This window comes from Mollisia scopiformis (assembly GCF_001500285.1).
Source record: "Mollisia scopiformis unplaced genomic scaffold LY89scaffold_37, whole genome shotgun sequence".
In the NCBI taxonomy this organism is placed as follows: domain Eukaryota; kingdom Fungi; phylum Ascomycota; class Leotiomycetes; order Helotiales; family Mollisiaceae; genus Mollisia; species Mollisia scopiformis.
In genome coordinates this window covers 337,506-355,431 of record NW_017263617.1, presented here as the reverse complement: position 1 = coordinate 355,431, position 17,926 = coordinate 337,506, and the positions used below count along the sequence as shown (strand labels likewise).

General features: G+C 49.4%; 3 protein-coding genes across 3 annotated transcripts; 2 read left to right on the top strand and 1 right to left on the bottom strand.

The window, feature by feature from the left end:
• The first annotated feature begins 437 nt into the window (after positions 1–437).
• LY89DRAFT_691843 (uncharacterized protein) lies at positions 438–4,138 on the top strand. Its single transcript, XM_018216418.1, has 4 exons — positions 438–1,422; positions 1,547–2,838; positions 2,886–3,483; positions 3,538–4,138. Exons 1-4 carry the CDS (start codon positions 735–737, stop codon positions 3,642–3,644), a joined length of 2,685 nt encoding a protein of 894 aa, XP_018061749.1. The 5' UTR covers positions 438–734; the 3' UTR covers positions 3,645–4,138.
• Positions 4,139–9,083: 4,945 nt separating this feature from the next.
• Positions 9,084–12,554, bottom strand: LY89DRAFT_365200 (calcineurin-like phosphoesterase). The gene is made up of 13 exons (XM_018207022.1): positions 11,843–12,554; positions 11,763–11,785; positions 11,438–11,711; positions 11,224–11,286; positions 11,089–11,174; positions 10,994–11,040; positions 10,918–10,941; positions 10,633–10,791; positions 10,368–10,474; positions 10,176–10,305; positions 10,077–10,115; positions 9,520–10,033; positions 9,084–9,468 (listed from the first exon to the last, which is right to left on the bottom strand). Exons 1-13 carry the CDS (start codon positions 12,092–12,094, stop codon positions 9,234–9,236), a joined length of 1,953 nt encoding a protein of 650 aa, XP_018061748.1. The 5' UTR covers positions 12,095–12,554; the 3' UTR covers positions 9,084–9,233.
• A 1,552-nt stretch (positions 12,555–14,106) lies between these two features.
• LY89DRAFT_743015 (uncharacterized protein) lies at positions 14,107–15,856 on the top strand (the record flags this gene model as incomplete). The annotated part of the gene is made up of 4 exons (XM_018220908.1): positions 14,107–14,859; positions 14,916–15,391; positions 15,443–15,610; positions 15,685–15,856. 4 exons carry the CDS (start codon positions 14,107–14,109, stop codon positions 15,854–15,856), a joined length of 1,569 nt encoding a protein of 522 aa, XP_018061747.1.
• Positions 15,857–17,926: the final 2,070 nt, after the last annotated feature.

Sequence of the window (17,926 nt, the reverse complement as noted above, 5' to 3'; positions counted from 1 at the left end):
ACGAATGGAAAAGGAGGAAGAGGAAGAGGAAGAGGAAGGACAAGGTGGGAACGGCACTTCGGGAGTCGCCTGTTGTTGGGCTCCCCACCGCCTCCACCAAACTGAATGTGGGGAAATTTCAGCTCTCCTCCCGCCCACCGCCCACCGGACGGAGAGCGCAACGCACGACCGCAGTCTGGAGATACACATCCCATCCCATTGCATCGCATCGCATCGCATCGCACCGCATCGCATCGGCATTCCACAGACAACTAACTCCACGCCCTCGTGCACGACTCGATCTCGATGCCCGCAGCAGCAGCAGCAGCAGCAGTCGCATTCCTTCGCGTGTCATGCCTGAGAGCGTCCTGTACACTGGTGTGTATGTATGTACAGTATGAATGTATATATGTACGGAGTACATGGCCGTTCATTCGCTCGCGTCCGCTACTCGGTGTGCTGGAAGGGGGTTAGCACCGCTTAGCCGACAGACAAGGCTACTCGGTCAGGCAGTTTCTCACCCAATCCCGCCCTGGAAAACCCCTCACAGAGCTGACTATGCGGCTCTGCGCTTGCTGTACTGCCAGCACGCACTTTCGCAACGCAACTCGACCAACTTCTCTTCCCAAAGAAAAGAAATACGCGAGTATCACCACCACCACCACCCGTCAAAACAACAGTCTCCTTGTCCGTGGCAAACGCTTTGATCAGGATGCTTCGCGATCGTCGCTCTGATAAATAATGAATTCGGCACCATGGAGACCATGATCACTCAAGCCCGGGCCGAGCTGGTGATGCCCAGAAGGGCCAGGGAGAGCCCTGAGCGGAGGCGAGAAAAGAAGGTGACCTACCGCAACTACAACAACAACAACAATGCCGCATTCACTGCTCGAAATGTCTCATCGTACCCCTTGGCTCCTGAGGAATCTTTTCCACGACAGAATAATCAGCTCCATCTTCAGACTCCCAACGCACAGCTTCAAATCAACGATCTGATGGGTGAGTATTTCGAGGTAGACCGCCCCTCAACAAGAAATCAGAACCTCAGCCCTATCCTCCATCAAAACTTCCCAGACGATAGCTCCTGGTTCTCCCTCTCGCCTACTTATACGTTAGCATCGAACCAGCCGAGTTCTCCTCAGACCGCTGCGGGTCACGATGGCTACTCTCCACGCAGCGAGGTGCTGCAAATGTCCAACAATGGTCAATCCCTATCCTGGAACGCAGCAACCCCTGGGACAGGCCAGGGAGCTTCCGAGATGGAAGAGATGTCTTTCTCCGACATGCAATTAGGAAGCAGTCTCGGGAGCTTCAACAGTATGGTCTTCTCTGCACGAGGTTCCGCGACATCATCGCTCTCAGATGGTTGGAACTTCCCAATCCTGGACTCGACCATTGAGTCTTCCATGACCACTAATCAACTACGGGACCTTACACTTCCGGGTATGCTTACTCTTTTCTACCATTGGAGCCAAAATCTACTTTCCTTCAGGCCTAGACTCGAGTGAGGGGTTGGATAAAATTTCCGCTTTCAGCTTGTATCGCGATGCTGACTATCACCGGTCAGATGAATACTTCCAAACAGGACCTATATTTGATGTTGCAAATCAGACACAAATGAATCCTGTGTCGTCCCTATTCCCTCAAGGTATCTCTTTTGACAACCCAAACTGGTGCGATCAAGTCTATCCCACAGAAGGCTTTCAACCATATGATTCAAATCTCATTACGCAGCAAGAGGTCCAGAGTCCCCATACACTACCTGGCGAGTCTTTCGTACCAAACGACCCATGGGATTCACAGAATGTGAGCAATTACCAGTTACAGGCTGATCCAGGCATGGTTGCCTTCGAAATGCCCCGTGGTGATCCGTACAAAACTCATATAGCGAGACAAGAACTCCTGGACACTGGCCAGAGAAGCACTAGGTTCTTCAGTCCCCCGCAACCAACCAGTCCGGGCGACAGTGACAGTGATGGCTGGCGTCTGGTTTCCTATCCGGGTAGTAGTTGTGCTGCATCGCAAGATTCTCCAGAAGCCGCAGTTTCACCACCAGCACAGCCACCCTCTCCTCCTCAGACTCAAGTGGTCATCTCACGGCCTAGTCCTCCACTTCCAAAAGTCGAACCTCAGTCACCACCTCGACTTGACCATGAGCGGCCACACTCCCATATTTTCAGTACCATATCCGGTATTTCGAAACAGAAACTTCCTCGGGGTCGTCAACGAGGGCTCACGGCCAAAGAGAAGAAGGAAGCTCGGGATGTGCGAGAAGCTAAAGCGTGCTGGGCTTGCCATATATCGAAGACCAAATGTTCCCCTTGCTCTCCGGGCAAACCATGCGAACAATGTGCAAGACTCGCTGGCAAGAGAAGATTTTGTCTTTTCTCTTGCTTCAATGATCCACTGGAGACGTTGTTTACATTTTTAGTCCCCGATTACCTCATGGGACATTTCACCGAAGCAAATGTGGCACAATTTGTTGCTAAGAATGCATCAAGCTGGGGTACTCAATATTTCCATATTCGAATGGATTGGGGATATCGTAGGTATTTGACAGCAGAAGTCGTTGCACTTGCTCTACGCAATAATTCAGAGATGGGATATCAACATCAAACTCTAGAGCAGGAGGGCACACGACCAGCACTTGTCCGAAAGCAGAGCCCACCACTCGGAATCCCTCTCGCTGCAATGGACGACATGCAAGACATGTATTCGCGATACATCCAGGACATTGTACAAAACGATCTTCCCGAATATGTGCCTGTGGCATACCCTGACCAAGAGACCGATTTTGCAGAACGTCTTCTTGGCGTCATTGGCAACTTCTATAGTGCTGGCCACCAGATGGATAATGAGGTATGTTTTTTCCTGTCCCACGCTGTTCAACACTTGACATTTTCTAGTCGGAACTTCTCCGTCGCGCACTTGAAATGCACGTCACCGCGGTGATCCTCGAAAGAAGTCTTATTCTCGATTCGAGCTCCCTACACCAGGTCGAACAGTATCTGCAACAACAATATCCAGAACGATCAGCTCCCCGATGCGCACAACGGCAGATCAAACTCGCTTTCTTTCTACTCCAACAACGACGAATCATGAGAGTTCTGAAAGACTGGGGGAGCATGATGTGGGCTACAAACTCAAGCATAAGCAAGGACAAAGAGTGGGCACTCGCCTTCAGCGTCTTCGTCACTTTGATCCTCGTCATGGATAAGACACTTGGTGCTGCATACTACTTCTGCGAAGGAAGGATTCGACACCACGGCCACCAAGCCGGACCCGAGCGAGCCGAGTTCGAGAATCTGGTTAGATTGACTCAGAAAGAGCTGTTCGAGAGATGCAAAGAGATATTCCATTGGAAATTCAAGACCCGAAAGGGTGGAAAGGAGGCGTGCAACCCAATTCGAGATGGGGCCGAGGCTTTCCACGGCAAGTCTAAATCGGTCGATCCTGAGGTGATGCAGTTCGTCCGAGATTTGCAGAATGTGGTTGGTGAGTTTGGTATGATTGCTCGCTCCCTAAGATTTGCTTTTTTCCGAGGCTGACATCATGCAGAATTGGACGTACGATCCCATCGATCCTCGAGGTCAGACACGGAGTCGGAATACACAGATGCAGGACGGCTGGCGTGTATATTCTTGGATGATTTCCTCAGTCGATAAGGCTTGCGGGTAGACGAGAGGTGATGAAGATACGACGACATGAATGATGAGTTATGACCGATGTAAAAGAGGGGAGCACCGGGAGCATCAACCCTCGGATTCCCCGCGACGAATCTCTTCTTCTGTATTTGGCAACGCAATGTGTACCACTGGACGACACTGGTCGTATCAGACTGTGTACGTTAAGGGCATAAATAAAAGAAAAGAAGGAAAGGATTGGGCTAGGAAGTAGAGGGTCGAAGTGAGCCCAATAATGAATGATCCAGCCAGCATCCGACTTTTTACTTTGGCACGGCATTGTTGACATGACTGTCCATCCATGACGCACCCTGTATCACACACACACTCGTGGCAGTAGTTTGGCATATCGGAAGGGGACCATTCAGCGGGCCTGTTTCGAAATGTTTGGATATGAGGAAGGAGCCGTGGCGCATCCGGCAGCGCCTTCCCTGCACGTAAGTAGTGCGCTGTATGTATGTCTGTCTGTCTGTATGTATGTATGTATGATGTGACAACATCCATCTGTGTGTGTTCGATGTGTGCAATGTGTTCATCGTAAATTGATGCAAGGCACCGATGATCCCAGCACGCCTCCGCCAAGTCAGTCTTTTGTCAGTCCCCCACACCCGTTAGAGGCGCTGCGCTGCTCTGCTCGGGATGGACCAGCACGGTGAACGGAAGAGAGCGGGCTGTGCCACAAGAGTGTGAAGTCGCCGGTTCTTCATCAGCCTCAGAAGCAGCGCAGTCGCAGCGTTGAGAGGTCGAAGAACGATTCAACCCAGCCTCACCGCGCACGCACGCCGACAGCGAAGCACAACATCCAGGACGAAGAGGGTCCATACGATTGATGGAATAAGGAAAGGAGGTGAGAGAATGAATAAACGATTGCTGTGGTGATGCGGCATGAGTCAGTCAGTCAGTCTGCATTTGTGTGTGTGTTTGTATGCGCGCTTTTCTGATCTCCAATATTTCCATGGCCATCCATGATGATGAATGATGGACCTCGAAAGGCGCGGAAGGGGATGATGAGGAGCAGCAAGGCCACACGAACGGGGCGGACAAATTCATCAGCATCAACAACGGTCGGCTTCTCCTCTGCTCTCCTCACGGGCGTCAGTCAAGACATTTCGGATCGTGGTGGGTGTGGTGTGCTCTGCTTTTGCTTTTGCTTTTGCTTTTGCTTCACTTCTTCTTTTCTTTACTCAATTGTCCACTCACGCGTGGGATGTGGTATAACGTGATGAGACGGTGACATCACTGTTACCAACGATAGGTACTGTACCTTACCCAACGGCCCTGTTTCCGTGATCGACGGGCTGTCCGCAGCAGCACTGGAGATGGCTGCCGGGGGAGCATTGGGAGCACGGGATCCAGCCGGTCTGCCAGGCGTGCGTACGGGTTGCGTCCGGGACTTTCAGGACCAGATCTCTTTACGATCGGCATGATCTGATTCCATTCCACCTCGCAGCCAGCCAGCCAGCCAGCAAGCAAGTACGGGATTGGAGTGGAACCGTGGTCATCGTCGTGATGGGTGTGATGGGTGATGGGTGATGGGTGGTGGGTGATAGGTGGTGGGTGATGGGTGACGGCGGATGGATACTCGCAGTCAGTCATGGTTCTTCGCACGGTCAGGGGCAGTCCTTAATGCGCGTCACCATGAGGCCCCATTACATTACATCCCATCCAGGAAACGTCCTCTCGGGTCGGCTTCATTGGTATCGAAGGGTCCTACATCCTAGACACCGGCAGCCCTGCGTGTCTCGCTGACCCGATGGGGAAGGTTTCTGGAAGACTGGTGGAAGCACCGAAGACTCACTCATCCATCCATCCCTTCTGGTTCTGGTTCTGGTTCTGGTGTGCGCGCGCCCTCACCTGAACGCATCCCAGCCCACCTACCAACCTCAGCAGCACATCGTCCCCGTCTGCTCTGCGCTTCTTTTGCTGGGCCTCAATCAATCGTCCGCAAAGACCCGCCAACTCCGGCTTCCCGTCCCCTCCCACTGGACGCCCGACGATGAAACGCAGGGACAAGCAGTGGCTGCGAACGATGCACTCACCACTCACTCTTGTACGGTACAGTACAGTACAGTACAGTACAGTATTCACTCACTCACTACGCACTGGCACGGTGGCAAATTACAAACGGATGGCGCTGTGCAGACAGACAGACAGACACACCCACACCCACACCCCGTAGCCATACCCAGATGTCCCATCTCACATCCCATCTCACATCCCACATCCCATCCCATCCTATCCTATCCCATCCCATCCCATCATCCTATCCCATTCCTCGTCCCAGGCCCAGTCATCCTGGTCCCCCATTTCAGGCCCTTCTCAGGCCCGGGGCTCTCGCTACTGGCCCGCCAGGAGTCGCCGCCTGGGAACCATTAGGCGAGAGCGACACGAAGGGTAAGTAGAAAGGCCCCCTTCCATGATATTATGACCCAGCGAGGCATAATTCAAGGCGGAAGCTTAGGAACGGTGAACCATGCTGGAAGTGTTCACCTGGATTTCAAGGAGGGCCCCCAAGGTTCAGCTAATCATAGCCCCTTCTGGTTGCCCTGGTTGTGTTATGCTCGTTCATAGGCCTGTAGTACAAAAAGAGAAGCTCTCTCACATCTTTCAAACATCATTACTTCTTCATATCCCCAAAGGACTTGTCTCGCTCGCAAACGTACAAATACTGCACCTCTCTCTCACTCTCAAACTCACATCAACAATTTGACAACGTCGCAAGTCTTGAATCACTTCACATCCATCCATCCACCCACCATGTCGGCTTCATACACATCACCGTTGCTACTTGCGGCAAAGCCCAAAGGAAAGCCGTCGGAGCGTGACACTGGTAAGTCAACCCTGCTTTGTAATGGAGGGCACGCCAATTGCCACAACACCGATCCGGTACCTGCTTGAACCTTCTGCTAACTGGCCTTCCTTGTACAGACTATGGAGGACGCACGGCAAGGCTGTCCAAAGCTGCTCCAGCAAAGCCAGAGAAAGACACGGGTACGTACCTCCAAGTCCTCACCTACTGCGAATCCCCTCAAAAGTCCTGCCTGACTGACTGACTGACTGGCCCTTTCTCCCGACAGACTATGGAAGCTGAACGCGCTCTCTCTCGCACTGCCTGATTGCCCATAACCATTTTGCTGGGTAGGTTGAGTCACATTTCTCCTCTTGGTGTCTGAGTCCTCAATCCTGCCTAAGACAAGACAAGGCTCCGACCAGAAAGAAAGCGAAAGCTGTTTTATTTTTGGTCTCCGCCTCCTTTCTTATCTTAGGCTGCCGTTCGTCTATCTCCACCTGACGTCCAATCACCTGATGATCGACCCCTGCACGGAAATCTAGACCCTGGGAACCTCAGCTGACGAAGTCCTTTTAGAACAGATTCGACGAAACGCCTGAACATTCAGTCAGATTTTCATATGCACCGAGGGTCGTGAACCATCCGTGCTGCAACTCTGCATGTCCTTTTTTCGACACCGACTTTGGATCTCGGATTCTCGTTTGCGGATGTCCCTAGCCGCGAATCTTCCACATCACCCCTGCACGACACTGCATCTGCTAGTCATCACATCACCCACCCACCCACCTTACATCACCGTCTTTGCTCGAGATCATGTACGAGAGCGATTGTCTGTGGTATTTCATGCACTTGCATCAACCTAGCATCAACACGAAAAAAAAAAAATTATGTCGAATTAAATCAATCATCAACCAACCAAACCGACCCCTTTATTCGACACCTCGCTTCGTTTTGAACGCTTCGAAGGATTCCCCTTGGTTGTTCCCGTCACCGGTTCGACCAGGATCCACCTCTTTCCATTTGTTTTGGGCACGGATTTCTGATGGGCTTTTCTTGGGTGTTGGGCATTAGCATAGGGCATAGGGCATAATTGTTTGGGATTGGATTGGGCCGGGCGGCAAGCAATTGACCAATGTTTAGTTTTGTTTTCTTCTCCGGGTGGATTTTCTACTGGCATTAGCATAGACTGTTTTCCTCTCTCTTCCTTTCTAGATGTTTTACGACGCGAGTCGGATTTCCCTTTTCTATATCATTCTCCTTTTCATTTTTCTTTTGTTTTTTTTTTTTGGTGTGTGGATCGGTTTGAGCTCTTTGGGCGATATCCTTGTATTTCTACCTGACGATGACCTTTTTTTCCTAATTCTTCATATTGTATGATTACGGAAGTGATGGAGAGTTGTATGATAGGGATTAGAGATGCGATGGATTTGAAATCTGGCTTTGAGTTCTTGAGAGGTCGAGAGGAGATGTGTATGAATATGAAGAGTTGTTTGCCTTTTCACTTGAAGTCTCGTCTTGTATGTTGTGCACGTGACCCGAGCTAGTGCAGCTGTCTTGAATCATTTTCCTTGCGTGAAGTGTGAGAACTTAGAGAATGTGCATATAGGGTCCAGTCAAAATAGTTCTGAAGTCAGAGCAAGTCTGAGATGTCTGATGCTATGCCACAAGATAATGCTTGCTAAGGCTATTTCCACTTTAGTTTCAATAGCTTCTGAATAAGTCAACAATAGCACTTCAAATGTGACGTGCTAGAAGAAGGTTCTAAGAAGCTTTCAACTCCTCCCGATACTCTTCGCTTCACATTGTACTTAAGTCAGAAACCGTCAAATTTGTTTCACGTGATCAAAATGAGATTATTGTGTACATGGGTTTCGCGAAAGTGATCCTCAAATGGGTTGGATGGGGATCCTCTTGGATCAGTCTTCGTTCTCATAGTATCTGGTCCGTGATGTTTCTGAACCTGAAACGGTTTCTTACTTCAAAAAAGCACGAAAATGCTAACACCAGCGACGGGAATACGTGCGTGTATTGAACGGTACTATTTACTTTGGATTACTTGAAGTACCTGCACTGATAAGAGGAATGAAGTCTTTCTTGATCATCTGATTGCCTTTTAGGAAACAGAGTTTGAAAATTGAGGAATTTCTTATCGTCCATTGTTCATTTCGTTGCAGCATAGACTTCATGAGCAATGTCAAGATGAGAGAAAAGAATGCTGGCTCAAAGGAGATAGAACTGGACGCCTTTCTCCGCTTCATTTACACGAGATACTTAATTCGATTTTATGAACTGGAAAAGATACGAAACACCTAGTTTCACATAATAATGTTGTTTTGTGACCGAAGCGGAATCGATACAGCGGCCTACGGTCGTGGACTTGCATCCCCTTGCACCACTGTATCAATATTCTTTTCGCATTCAATTTTTATCTCACATCCTCTGCTTCTAAAAAAAACATTGCAGCAGCTATGCTTTTTGTGATCTGCGAAGGTTGACGCAGGGAAACCATACTTTATGTTCCAACGAAGTCGTTCCGCGCGAGCAGTAGTTGAACAGTGCTTCGGTATTTGCTCGATATCAACAAAAATAAGGACCGGATGGCTGATTTGAAAGCAAAATTGAACAAGTGCATCACGGCTCGGCAGTCAAAAAATATCATCCAAAGTACACCGTGGGGAGACATGAGCACAAGTCCTCGACAATTGCTCAGTTCAGGACCTAATGGAAACTCGAGATCCAACATTACTATACTCGTCTCAAAAATTAAAATTACCACGAAATTAAGAAGTCGTCGAGTTCCATCCCGCCACAGTATAATTACTAGGAATCGTCGTACTCAACCACGACTCTCCCATGGTCTCTGTCAATGCGCTTTGGAAAGCTGCCATCCCGGTGCTCGTGAATGAAGTCATGATAGGAATGATAGCTGAACCTTCACACTCGCTGTGGTCGGTGGTCGTGGTGGTATCCCGCTTATGCTTGTGCTTGAAGTTGATTCCTGCAGTCACAGTCCCACTAGTTTTCTCGTCAGCGAAGCATCTCATGTCGTTGGACGGAGCGAACTACCAATTGTATTGACTCTGACTGGCTCTCAGCTCACAGATTGAAGTGTTTTTACAGGTGCCAGTGCACGTGGCATCACTGTAATCTCTGGTTCTTCTGGCGTACCAAGCTTGGTACACATCATCGTCGTCTTCGAAAAGAACGGTCACATTGTGCCAGAACTCAGGGGTCAACTCGGCTGCGGCGTCGGTGACCGGGGGTGTCAACAAGCTACCATAGGCCTCCTTGACGCTGTAGAGCTTCTCCCATGTAGGTCCGCTTTGGTATGTTGGAGACGAGATGTTGGCATAGTAGACCGTGTAGTCGAGGATGGCGAAGGTTTCGGGATCCACGGAGTAAACTCTGAAAGTTGGGTTCCCAGATGTGGGAGTCAATGCTGGAGCAATGTAGGACACCATATTTGCAGTCGCTGCTGTTGGGGCTTCGGGAGTCGAGTAGGCGATTTCGAACTCATCCTTGTGGGTGTGGCCATAAAAGACTGCGGAGATGGTGGCATGGAACCTTTGAATGATTTGATCTGAAAGTGTTAGGCAAGTCGGCTAGATCAAGGTAAAACCTACCAAAATATTGAGATTGGTCATGGAAAGCGTCTGTTGAGCCTAGAACGGGAGTATAAGCCACTATCTCACTTGCGCATCAGATTGAAATTAAGTTCGTACCCAAGGGCATATGGCCCATCAACCAGACACGCTCGCCAGCGGTCTCAGCAGCTCCCAATTCTGTCACAAGCCAAGCGAGTTGACCAGATGGATCTCTCTCCATGGTCGCTTCATACAACCAAAAGTTTTGCTAGTCACGAATAAGCAACTTCTTTGCCATTTTTGCCCTTTTCATCTCTCAGCGAGTCTTACCTTGTACCAGAAGTTTGTATTGACACTGATGATGCGCAAACCTCCAGCGGTCAGGACGGAGTAGGATCCGTAGTTGTCATCAGCCTCCGCCGCAGCAGTAGCTCCAACTATAGACAAATCAGTATACGCATTTGATAGAGACCCAGGAGCCGAGGAGCTAGTCCGAGGGATTGAAACACTTTTTCTTTGATGCGCAGCTCCCGAGGATGATCTCGAAGGTCTCGGCTCCTAGGATAAACAAAAACAAAGGCGGAGTTTGACGTACTCCAAGTCGACCAGTCCGAGGACATGGTGTCGTAAGCCCATTGAGAGGTGATCGTGGTGTCGACAGCTGCAGGAGGGAATGAGTTCACAGGGCTGCAGTCGTGGTTTCCAACAACAGCATAGGTCTGACCGATACTGCTCATTCTGGTATATGCGTCATCTAATAGCAAGTTAGCATACGTTCTATCAGAGCATCGAAGAGCATAGGAAATAGTTCCTCCAGAAGGAGTGTTCCAAGAGCTCGGCTCCCAAGATCCTCTGAAAGAAAAGGTAGGATTCGACTCACTGAGGTCGTTAGTTACTTCAGTATCTGGCGCCTTGTCAGCAAGATTTTCTCAGTGTTTGATCATTGAGCGACTTACCAGTGACCAGCCAAACTGCCCCCTCGACGACGTCTCCAGTGAAAATTCTGTTGCGATTCAGCCATGGTCCAAACCAAGTCAAATAGTATACTCACGTGAAGCTCTTGTTGGGGACAAGCGATTCAATCGCAGCATACATGCTTTCCTCAAGAGTCACAGGCGAATCGCATGTTGGCTCTCCCTAACATGCTTATTGAGATCTATCCTTTGTACGTGGATACGAGACTTACATATTCTCCAGCGGGGTAGGAATTATTGCCAGGTGCATCAGCAGAAGTATAAGGCCGGCAGCACTGACCAACAATTAGCATGATAACATAATTCAGATCTGTAGGTTCTCGGAGCTGAGGCCCGTCTAGCTTCATATTTCAGTTGTTGAGACACTTCTCAACCATGGTGTTCTCATAACCAGAAAGTCATCAAAAAAAATATCAAATAACGTACGATGTTCTTCGTGCAGTCATAGCTTGCACCAACCTCATAGCTGAGATCCACATGAATATCGGAAATATGAACGACTTGGATGGGAGTCTTCCCGCTGACTGCAGGACGACTGGTATCCGGCTTGTCGGTCATTGAGACAGTGTACGCCTCAACATTTGGCCACTGGCAGAGCCCGAAGACAGTCAAGCAGAAAAGCTCTGAAGTACGAGTGCCGATTGTCATGACGCGAAGATCGTGAGCAAGAATTGGCCCTTCGAGAGCAATAGCTCCTTTGCTGGTTTGGGGTCAGCTTGGAGCGAGGAAAGATGTATAGCTAGATACTCACCAGACATCATCGTCATCAACCCCCTTTCCAATCCGGTTAGTCTGTATCACACAGGTACGAACGAAGGAATTAAAACTTACAGCAAGAATGCAGATCTCCGTGATCACATCCACGAAGTTGTCATTCCCGGTATGTGCCAGAACCTTCAGGATCACCAACAAAGCCTCACAAGCTGTACAGCTCGCAGCATCCTCAATATCTGTCAAGATATCAGATACAGTAGAGCGCTTGCCGAATGCAGACAGAGCAGAGTTAGTCGTATCCGAAATGGCAAGAGCAAAAGTGAGGGTGGGCAGAACCAGCAAAGAGGCGAGAATGGAGATGAGTTGCATGATTAGCAACGAAGGAGACGGAGACTCTCGGGGTACGAAGTAAGTCACAACCTGTTGCAGTTGGCTGCTGGAGATTCTCGAAAACTCGAAAAGCAAGCCACTGGTACTTATCTATACAGTAATCAATCAATCATCAACAGGCTCACACGGACGGAAAATCCAAGCTTAACATTCGTCACTCGATCAGTGTTATGATCTTGCATACCGCCCACCTTCCCATCTCGAGCCACCGCGTGCACGCGCTGTCCTATATTATGGTTCTTCTATCGATCGTGGATCTTGCTCCATCTGGATCTATGCCCGTTGACTAGCCCCGGGAGAGATGCATATATAAATTAAATACCTGATATACCCCTGAGCGTCCGGCTAACCGAGGCCAGATGCGAAATCACCTCTCTCGCTTCTGTGTCTCTGTGTCTGGCTTGCCATGCTCGTGCCCCATGTGGGTGGTCGTCGAATCGTCAACCGAGTTCTACGGTACCGGTCAGTCAATCAATCAATCAATCTACCACGAGCAGGGCAGGGCGGCGTATGCGTACTGGGCCATTATTCTTTGCATGCACTAAGATCAAGCTTTCCTGAGTTCCTGCAGGCGTCCACTGCAGCGAGTAATTTTGCTCCCTGGAGGCATTTCGGCGATGTGTGGGGACCGGTCTGCGGATACACCGTGCAGCGTGTGAAGCGTGGACAATGATCGTCTTAGACGTGAACGTGCTGTCGTGAATGGATAGGAATTACCAAAATGTAAGTAATCCAGAGAGACTCTGACTTGCTACCCTTCTGGAAGTATAATTAATCCAAAGAAGGACTGGCATGTTCCTGCGTTATTGGCCTGGATAGGATTCGTAATAAAAATTCTGGAAGATCACCAACCCATTAATTGCTCCTGGAGGCTCGGTCCCTCCTGGCGACCGAGAAGCGATCTCTGCTCTGCTCTGCTGGGATGTCTCTCGCCCTTCCTCTTCTTCTTCTTCTTCTCTACAGAACATGCCTGACAAGGATCAAGGAGTTTGCAGGTTGTCAATTGTCACTTGCTGTATCGGGGTTATCGCCATGCGGGGAAAGATATTACACGTGACCATTCTGAGTTCAGAAGTCTCCCGACGTTCAAGGAGTCTTGCCTCTTTGCAATTCGTGTCAAGTGCACTTCATCCGTGAGTTTGATAGGGCGATGTCTTTGCTAGTGCTTCCACTGCATGTTTCACAGCAACCAGAGTACCCGAGAAACCGTGCTTCAGCATGATCGTACGCCTGTGACAGAGGCGGGTGATACAGACAGTTTCTTTTGAAAAGTACTATCTGAAACGTTCAAGCTTTAAAGGGGTCTCTCCAGATCGAATGTAAGAATCCATGCCTCTAGTCCCCGCGGATTGGAAAGTAAATGTTGCATCTTTTATTTGGTACTGGAGACTTGGACTACGCCACTGCCACTGCACCAGGTATCAGACCATTGTCACACAGCAGAATCATACACGCACTGTGCAAGTGCTACAGCTGTAAACGTGTCTTTGGTGCACCTTAGCAATCTTATTAATGTTTCGAGTCAAGATTGACCTCTGCTGCATTAGACGCTGTTCTCATTCTGCTGCAGCAGTGCCACTTTCACTGTTTTTGCAACTGTCACAGACATAGCCAGGGCGTGGGAGAGAATTATTAGCTGCGGGTGACGGCCTTGATCTCGTTGGACGGCACTACCAGGATTCTGGAGTCATATTCCTTAATTCAATGTGTTCATGGCCGTGGAAAAGATCTGTTTTCTGACTGGTTATCGATAACAGAAGGTATTCCCGTGGTTCAGATTGTACCGCCAATGCTAGTTATTCTGTGGTCCTCGGGAAAATGGTGTCACGTAGCGCATTCACCATCACACAACACATTGTTCAGCTCGTTGAGCAACGCGGCCTCTGCTGCCAACCTCTTTGGCCTTCATGTCCCTCGACGATTCCAAAAACATCTTTCATCTAGCTCTCATTCTTGATCTCTTTGTCTACACATCTTGATCTCTCTATTCGATGTCTTCCGAGGAAGTTGCGGGTGAAAGCAATCGCCGAAAACAGTACTCATGGCGAGAAACCAGCACTGGAATGGAGCGGCTGCTCAGCTACCCCGAACGTATGTACTCGATTCTCAACAGAGAGCTTCATGGTCAACATTGCGGGTTTATCGGTGCCACCATTCAAATTCAATCCAACGCCTCTGGGGCAGCAGCTCGCTTTCTAGCAACCTCTCAACTACACGCTCGTGCAATTGAGGCATTCAAGCAGACAAGATGGCGTTTTCCATCTCTTGCTGCAACTGTTGCCGACGACAAAAGAGCCATTTATAAGCATGATTCCATCGACGGCATCAATCACTGGGCAGAGCGCACGGTTTCTTTGGTGATCAGAGAGGGAGGTTGGCTTGGGTTGAGACAACACCTTAGCCGTACTTCCCCCTTGCCTAATGGGGCTGGTGACTTTCACCTAGCGTACATTGTCGTCTCTCCGGACGAGGCCGTACAATCGGCTGTCTCCAATTTCGATGTCGTTTTACACACGAGTCATGTTTTTGTTGACGGAACCGGTGTGAAGTGTATCTTCAACGAGTTCTTGGATCGGTTAGCTTCACCAATGGGAAAGGGCGAGATCATTTGGGGCCAAGAAATCTTCAGGCTTCTCCCACCATCGGTTGTCCTTATGAAGGAAGAAGCGGAGGAGCAAACATCCAAACCTGTGTCGAATACCCCCTTTTTTCCTACACTCTCCACATTGACAGGCTTCACCAAAGTATGTTTCCCAACCACTATGACAGCATGACAGGATATTAACAGATTTCCTCAAAGCCAGATATCGGACTTCCTATATATCGACCAGAACTTGGGCCTCCCAAATCCGAACATCGGGGCACCCAGCTCGTGTCTCACACGTTTGAGGCTGCATTTCTGCCTCGACTTCTTGATGCAAGCAGGCAGCATGGACTTAAACTAGCATCGGTCATGCATGCGGCGCTGCTAACGGCTGTCCACCAGTCCACAGATGTAGAGCCAGGCCCAGAGGATGTCTTCAGAAGCGGCTCAGTGTTGGACCTGCGCAATGGATGGATGTCACAGCCGTACTCGAACCGCAGAGTGTTCGTAAATATCGCTACATCTAGTCTTCCAATCGTTGTCCCTTGTGCTCTCTTCAAGGATCCCAGTTCTTTCTGGGAAGTTGCGAGATTCATTGCCAAGGTCTGGGCTGGAGTTTCAAGCATGAAGGGTATAGCGAGGACAATGGAAGCTGGTGCCAAAGCTGTGGTGGAGGCTTCGGAAAATAAATCGTAAGTGTTACATACACAATGCCTCAGTCAGACATCTGAAGAATCCTGCAGCGCCGTCCTCAATGCCGGGCCAACTTACCCCAAAACTTGCCCCTACTTCGTTTCCGACCCACCCGGCTCTCAAATACTGAGCAAGACGTTTTCCATCGCTGGTACTGAGGATCTAAGTCTGGTGCTAGAGTCATATCAAATGGCTACGGATCAGATCCAGTCTTTTTGGTAAGCACACTTCATGCACAAATTCAGAGATTGCTTGTTTCGAAAGAATTTTGTATGCTAACGCAATTTCCCAGTTCTGGTCGCGCGCATTCGTGGGATGATAAGCTCACACTATGCTTGGTCTTCAACGCTGTCCGTAACCCAGCAGAGAAAATACAGGCAGTTCTTGGCAAGTGGGTTGAAACGCTGCAGACTGTTTGCGAACAGCATGAACGCGGTCTAAGAAAGAGCAGTTCCCGATTGTAAGGTATGGTAGCAGTAGTAGATAGACGCTATTCGTTGTGTTACCCTGAATTAATCAGGTATTTTGGCATTTCCAATCAGAATCTGTGGCGGTGTCAGTGCAGCTCGAGACGCGGAAGATGGAACAAGTTGCAGTAGTGATTCTCGTTGCTTGCACGCTTCTGCAAATCAAAAACTACCTAGGTCTAGTCTAGTCTAGTCTAGTCTGGTCTAATCTGCTCTGCTTTGCTCTGCTCTGCTCTGCTTTGCTTTACTTTACTTTACTCTATTTTGCTCTGCTCTACTCTACTCTACTTTGCTTTGCTTTTCTCTACTCTGCTCTACCCTACTCTACTCTGCTTTACTCTACTCTACTCTACTCTACTTACCTCACTTCACCTCACCTCCTCTCACCTCACCTCCTCTCACCTCACCTCCTCTCACCTCACCTCCTCTCACCTCAGCTTCTGCTTTTCGGCTTCTGCCTTTCGGCTTCTGCTTTGGACGAAAACAGAAAGTGCCAAGCTTCGCAGTTTCCAAACCAAATTCTGTTTTCGCGCTGCCCTTTGCAGAGGAACAGAATCTTTGCCTCTGTGTACCAAACGAAAAACAACTCCTGGAAACTCAACCTGCGTTGCTTGCAACATCGCAAACGAGAATCGCTCCAGTGAATCAGCGCACTAGCCATTGATCTTCAGATTCTAAATCTGCGCTCATTCTGACCATCATCTAAGTGTCTTCACCAAGCACGAGCACCAGCACCTCACGAGCCAGCCAGCAGACAAAACCCAAGCTCACCGAACAAACAAGCAAACCTCAACTCTCTGCACACCACCAGCCTCTGCTGCTGCTCTCCTTCCCTTGTCTCCCCTGGCAGACAGTCCTAAACCCGACTCTCGACCACGGTCACGTCAAACCCAGTTTCCCAATCAAGCTTTCAGCACCTTCTTTTTGCATCCCTTCACTGGGATCAACTCAACGGGCTTGCAACCCTTCCTTTGTTCCATCCCGCACGCAACGCGCTACATCGCACATGCCAGGCCGTTGAAGCTGCGACGTACGGTTCACGACCAGAAGTACCGCCGCTCAATTGACGTGGTCGCATCATCCACCAGAACACGGCGTCGCAGACAATCCGGATCACGACACGTATGCAATCGCTTTCGGCTCGACTAATCGACATAGTCTCGTTCTGTTTCTGTCTGTGGAGCTCTCACCTAGTTTTACAATACTTTCTGACCTGCTATCCTAGTCTGCATCGCACACAATTCAAGCCCAACTCATTTGCTTCACCTCACTTTGCCTCACTTCCAAAAAGAAACCATATCACTGTGCGTAAGGCAGCTGGTTTTGTTGCACATCGCAAAAGAATTCTCCGATCGATTGGAAATGCCCTGAGCGTATGTGACCCCTCACGTCGGCGATTTGGCCTCGCAAAAATATTCCCTTTCAGCGAAAATATGCTGTTCCAAGTCACTGAAACACGATATGCAGTTAAAGCTCAAAAGGGGACGATAAGTTTCTATCCTAACAGATGAAGAGCAGGGAACCTAAATTACTCAAACACTAGGGTATACTCCCTCAGCAGATGTCTTTCCACGAAAGGAGAGACAAGAACCTCCGCCAACTCCGCTTTCGAACCACCCAACAACGTTCCGTTTCGATTCTACCATGCGGCGCATTTTCCTCAACCAGGTTATGTTGCGTTCCAGAAAGCAAACGTAATATTCAGCTGCCACATGTAATCAAACTCCGAATGTAATGTAGCGAGAGAACCTTTTCTCAAGTCGAGCACCCCACTCTCCACATCCACGTCAAATACCTTCTTCAAGTCCCGCACCTCACGCCACGTAACAGGTGAATCCGAGTGAGCCACCAAGCGGTAGATCTGAGGAAGAGCGCTCTGGAGGCCACAAACAATCTTCATTTGGTGTTAGCCTAGTCCTCTTAAAGACAAGCTTCTGACTCACCAGTGCAGAGAAGGCTAGCAATCCACCAATCCCAATCAACTCGCTCCGGTCCACGAAGAAGAGAACGCAAGTGAGAATGAACTTCAGGAAGGATAGAGAAGCACAGACAAGTAAGAACCATCGA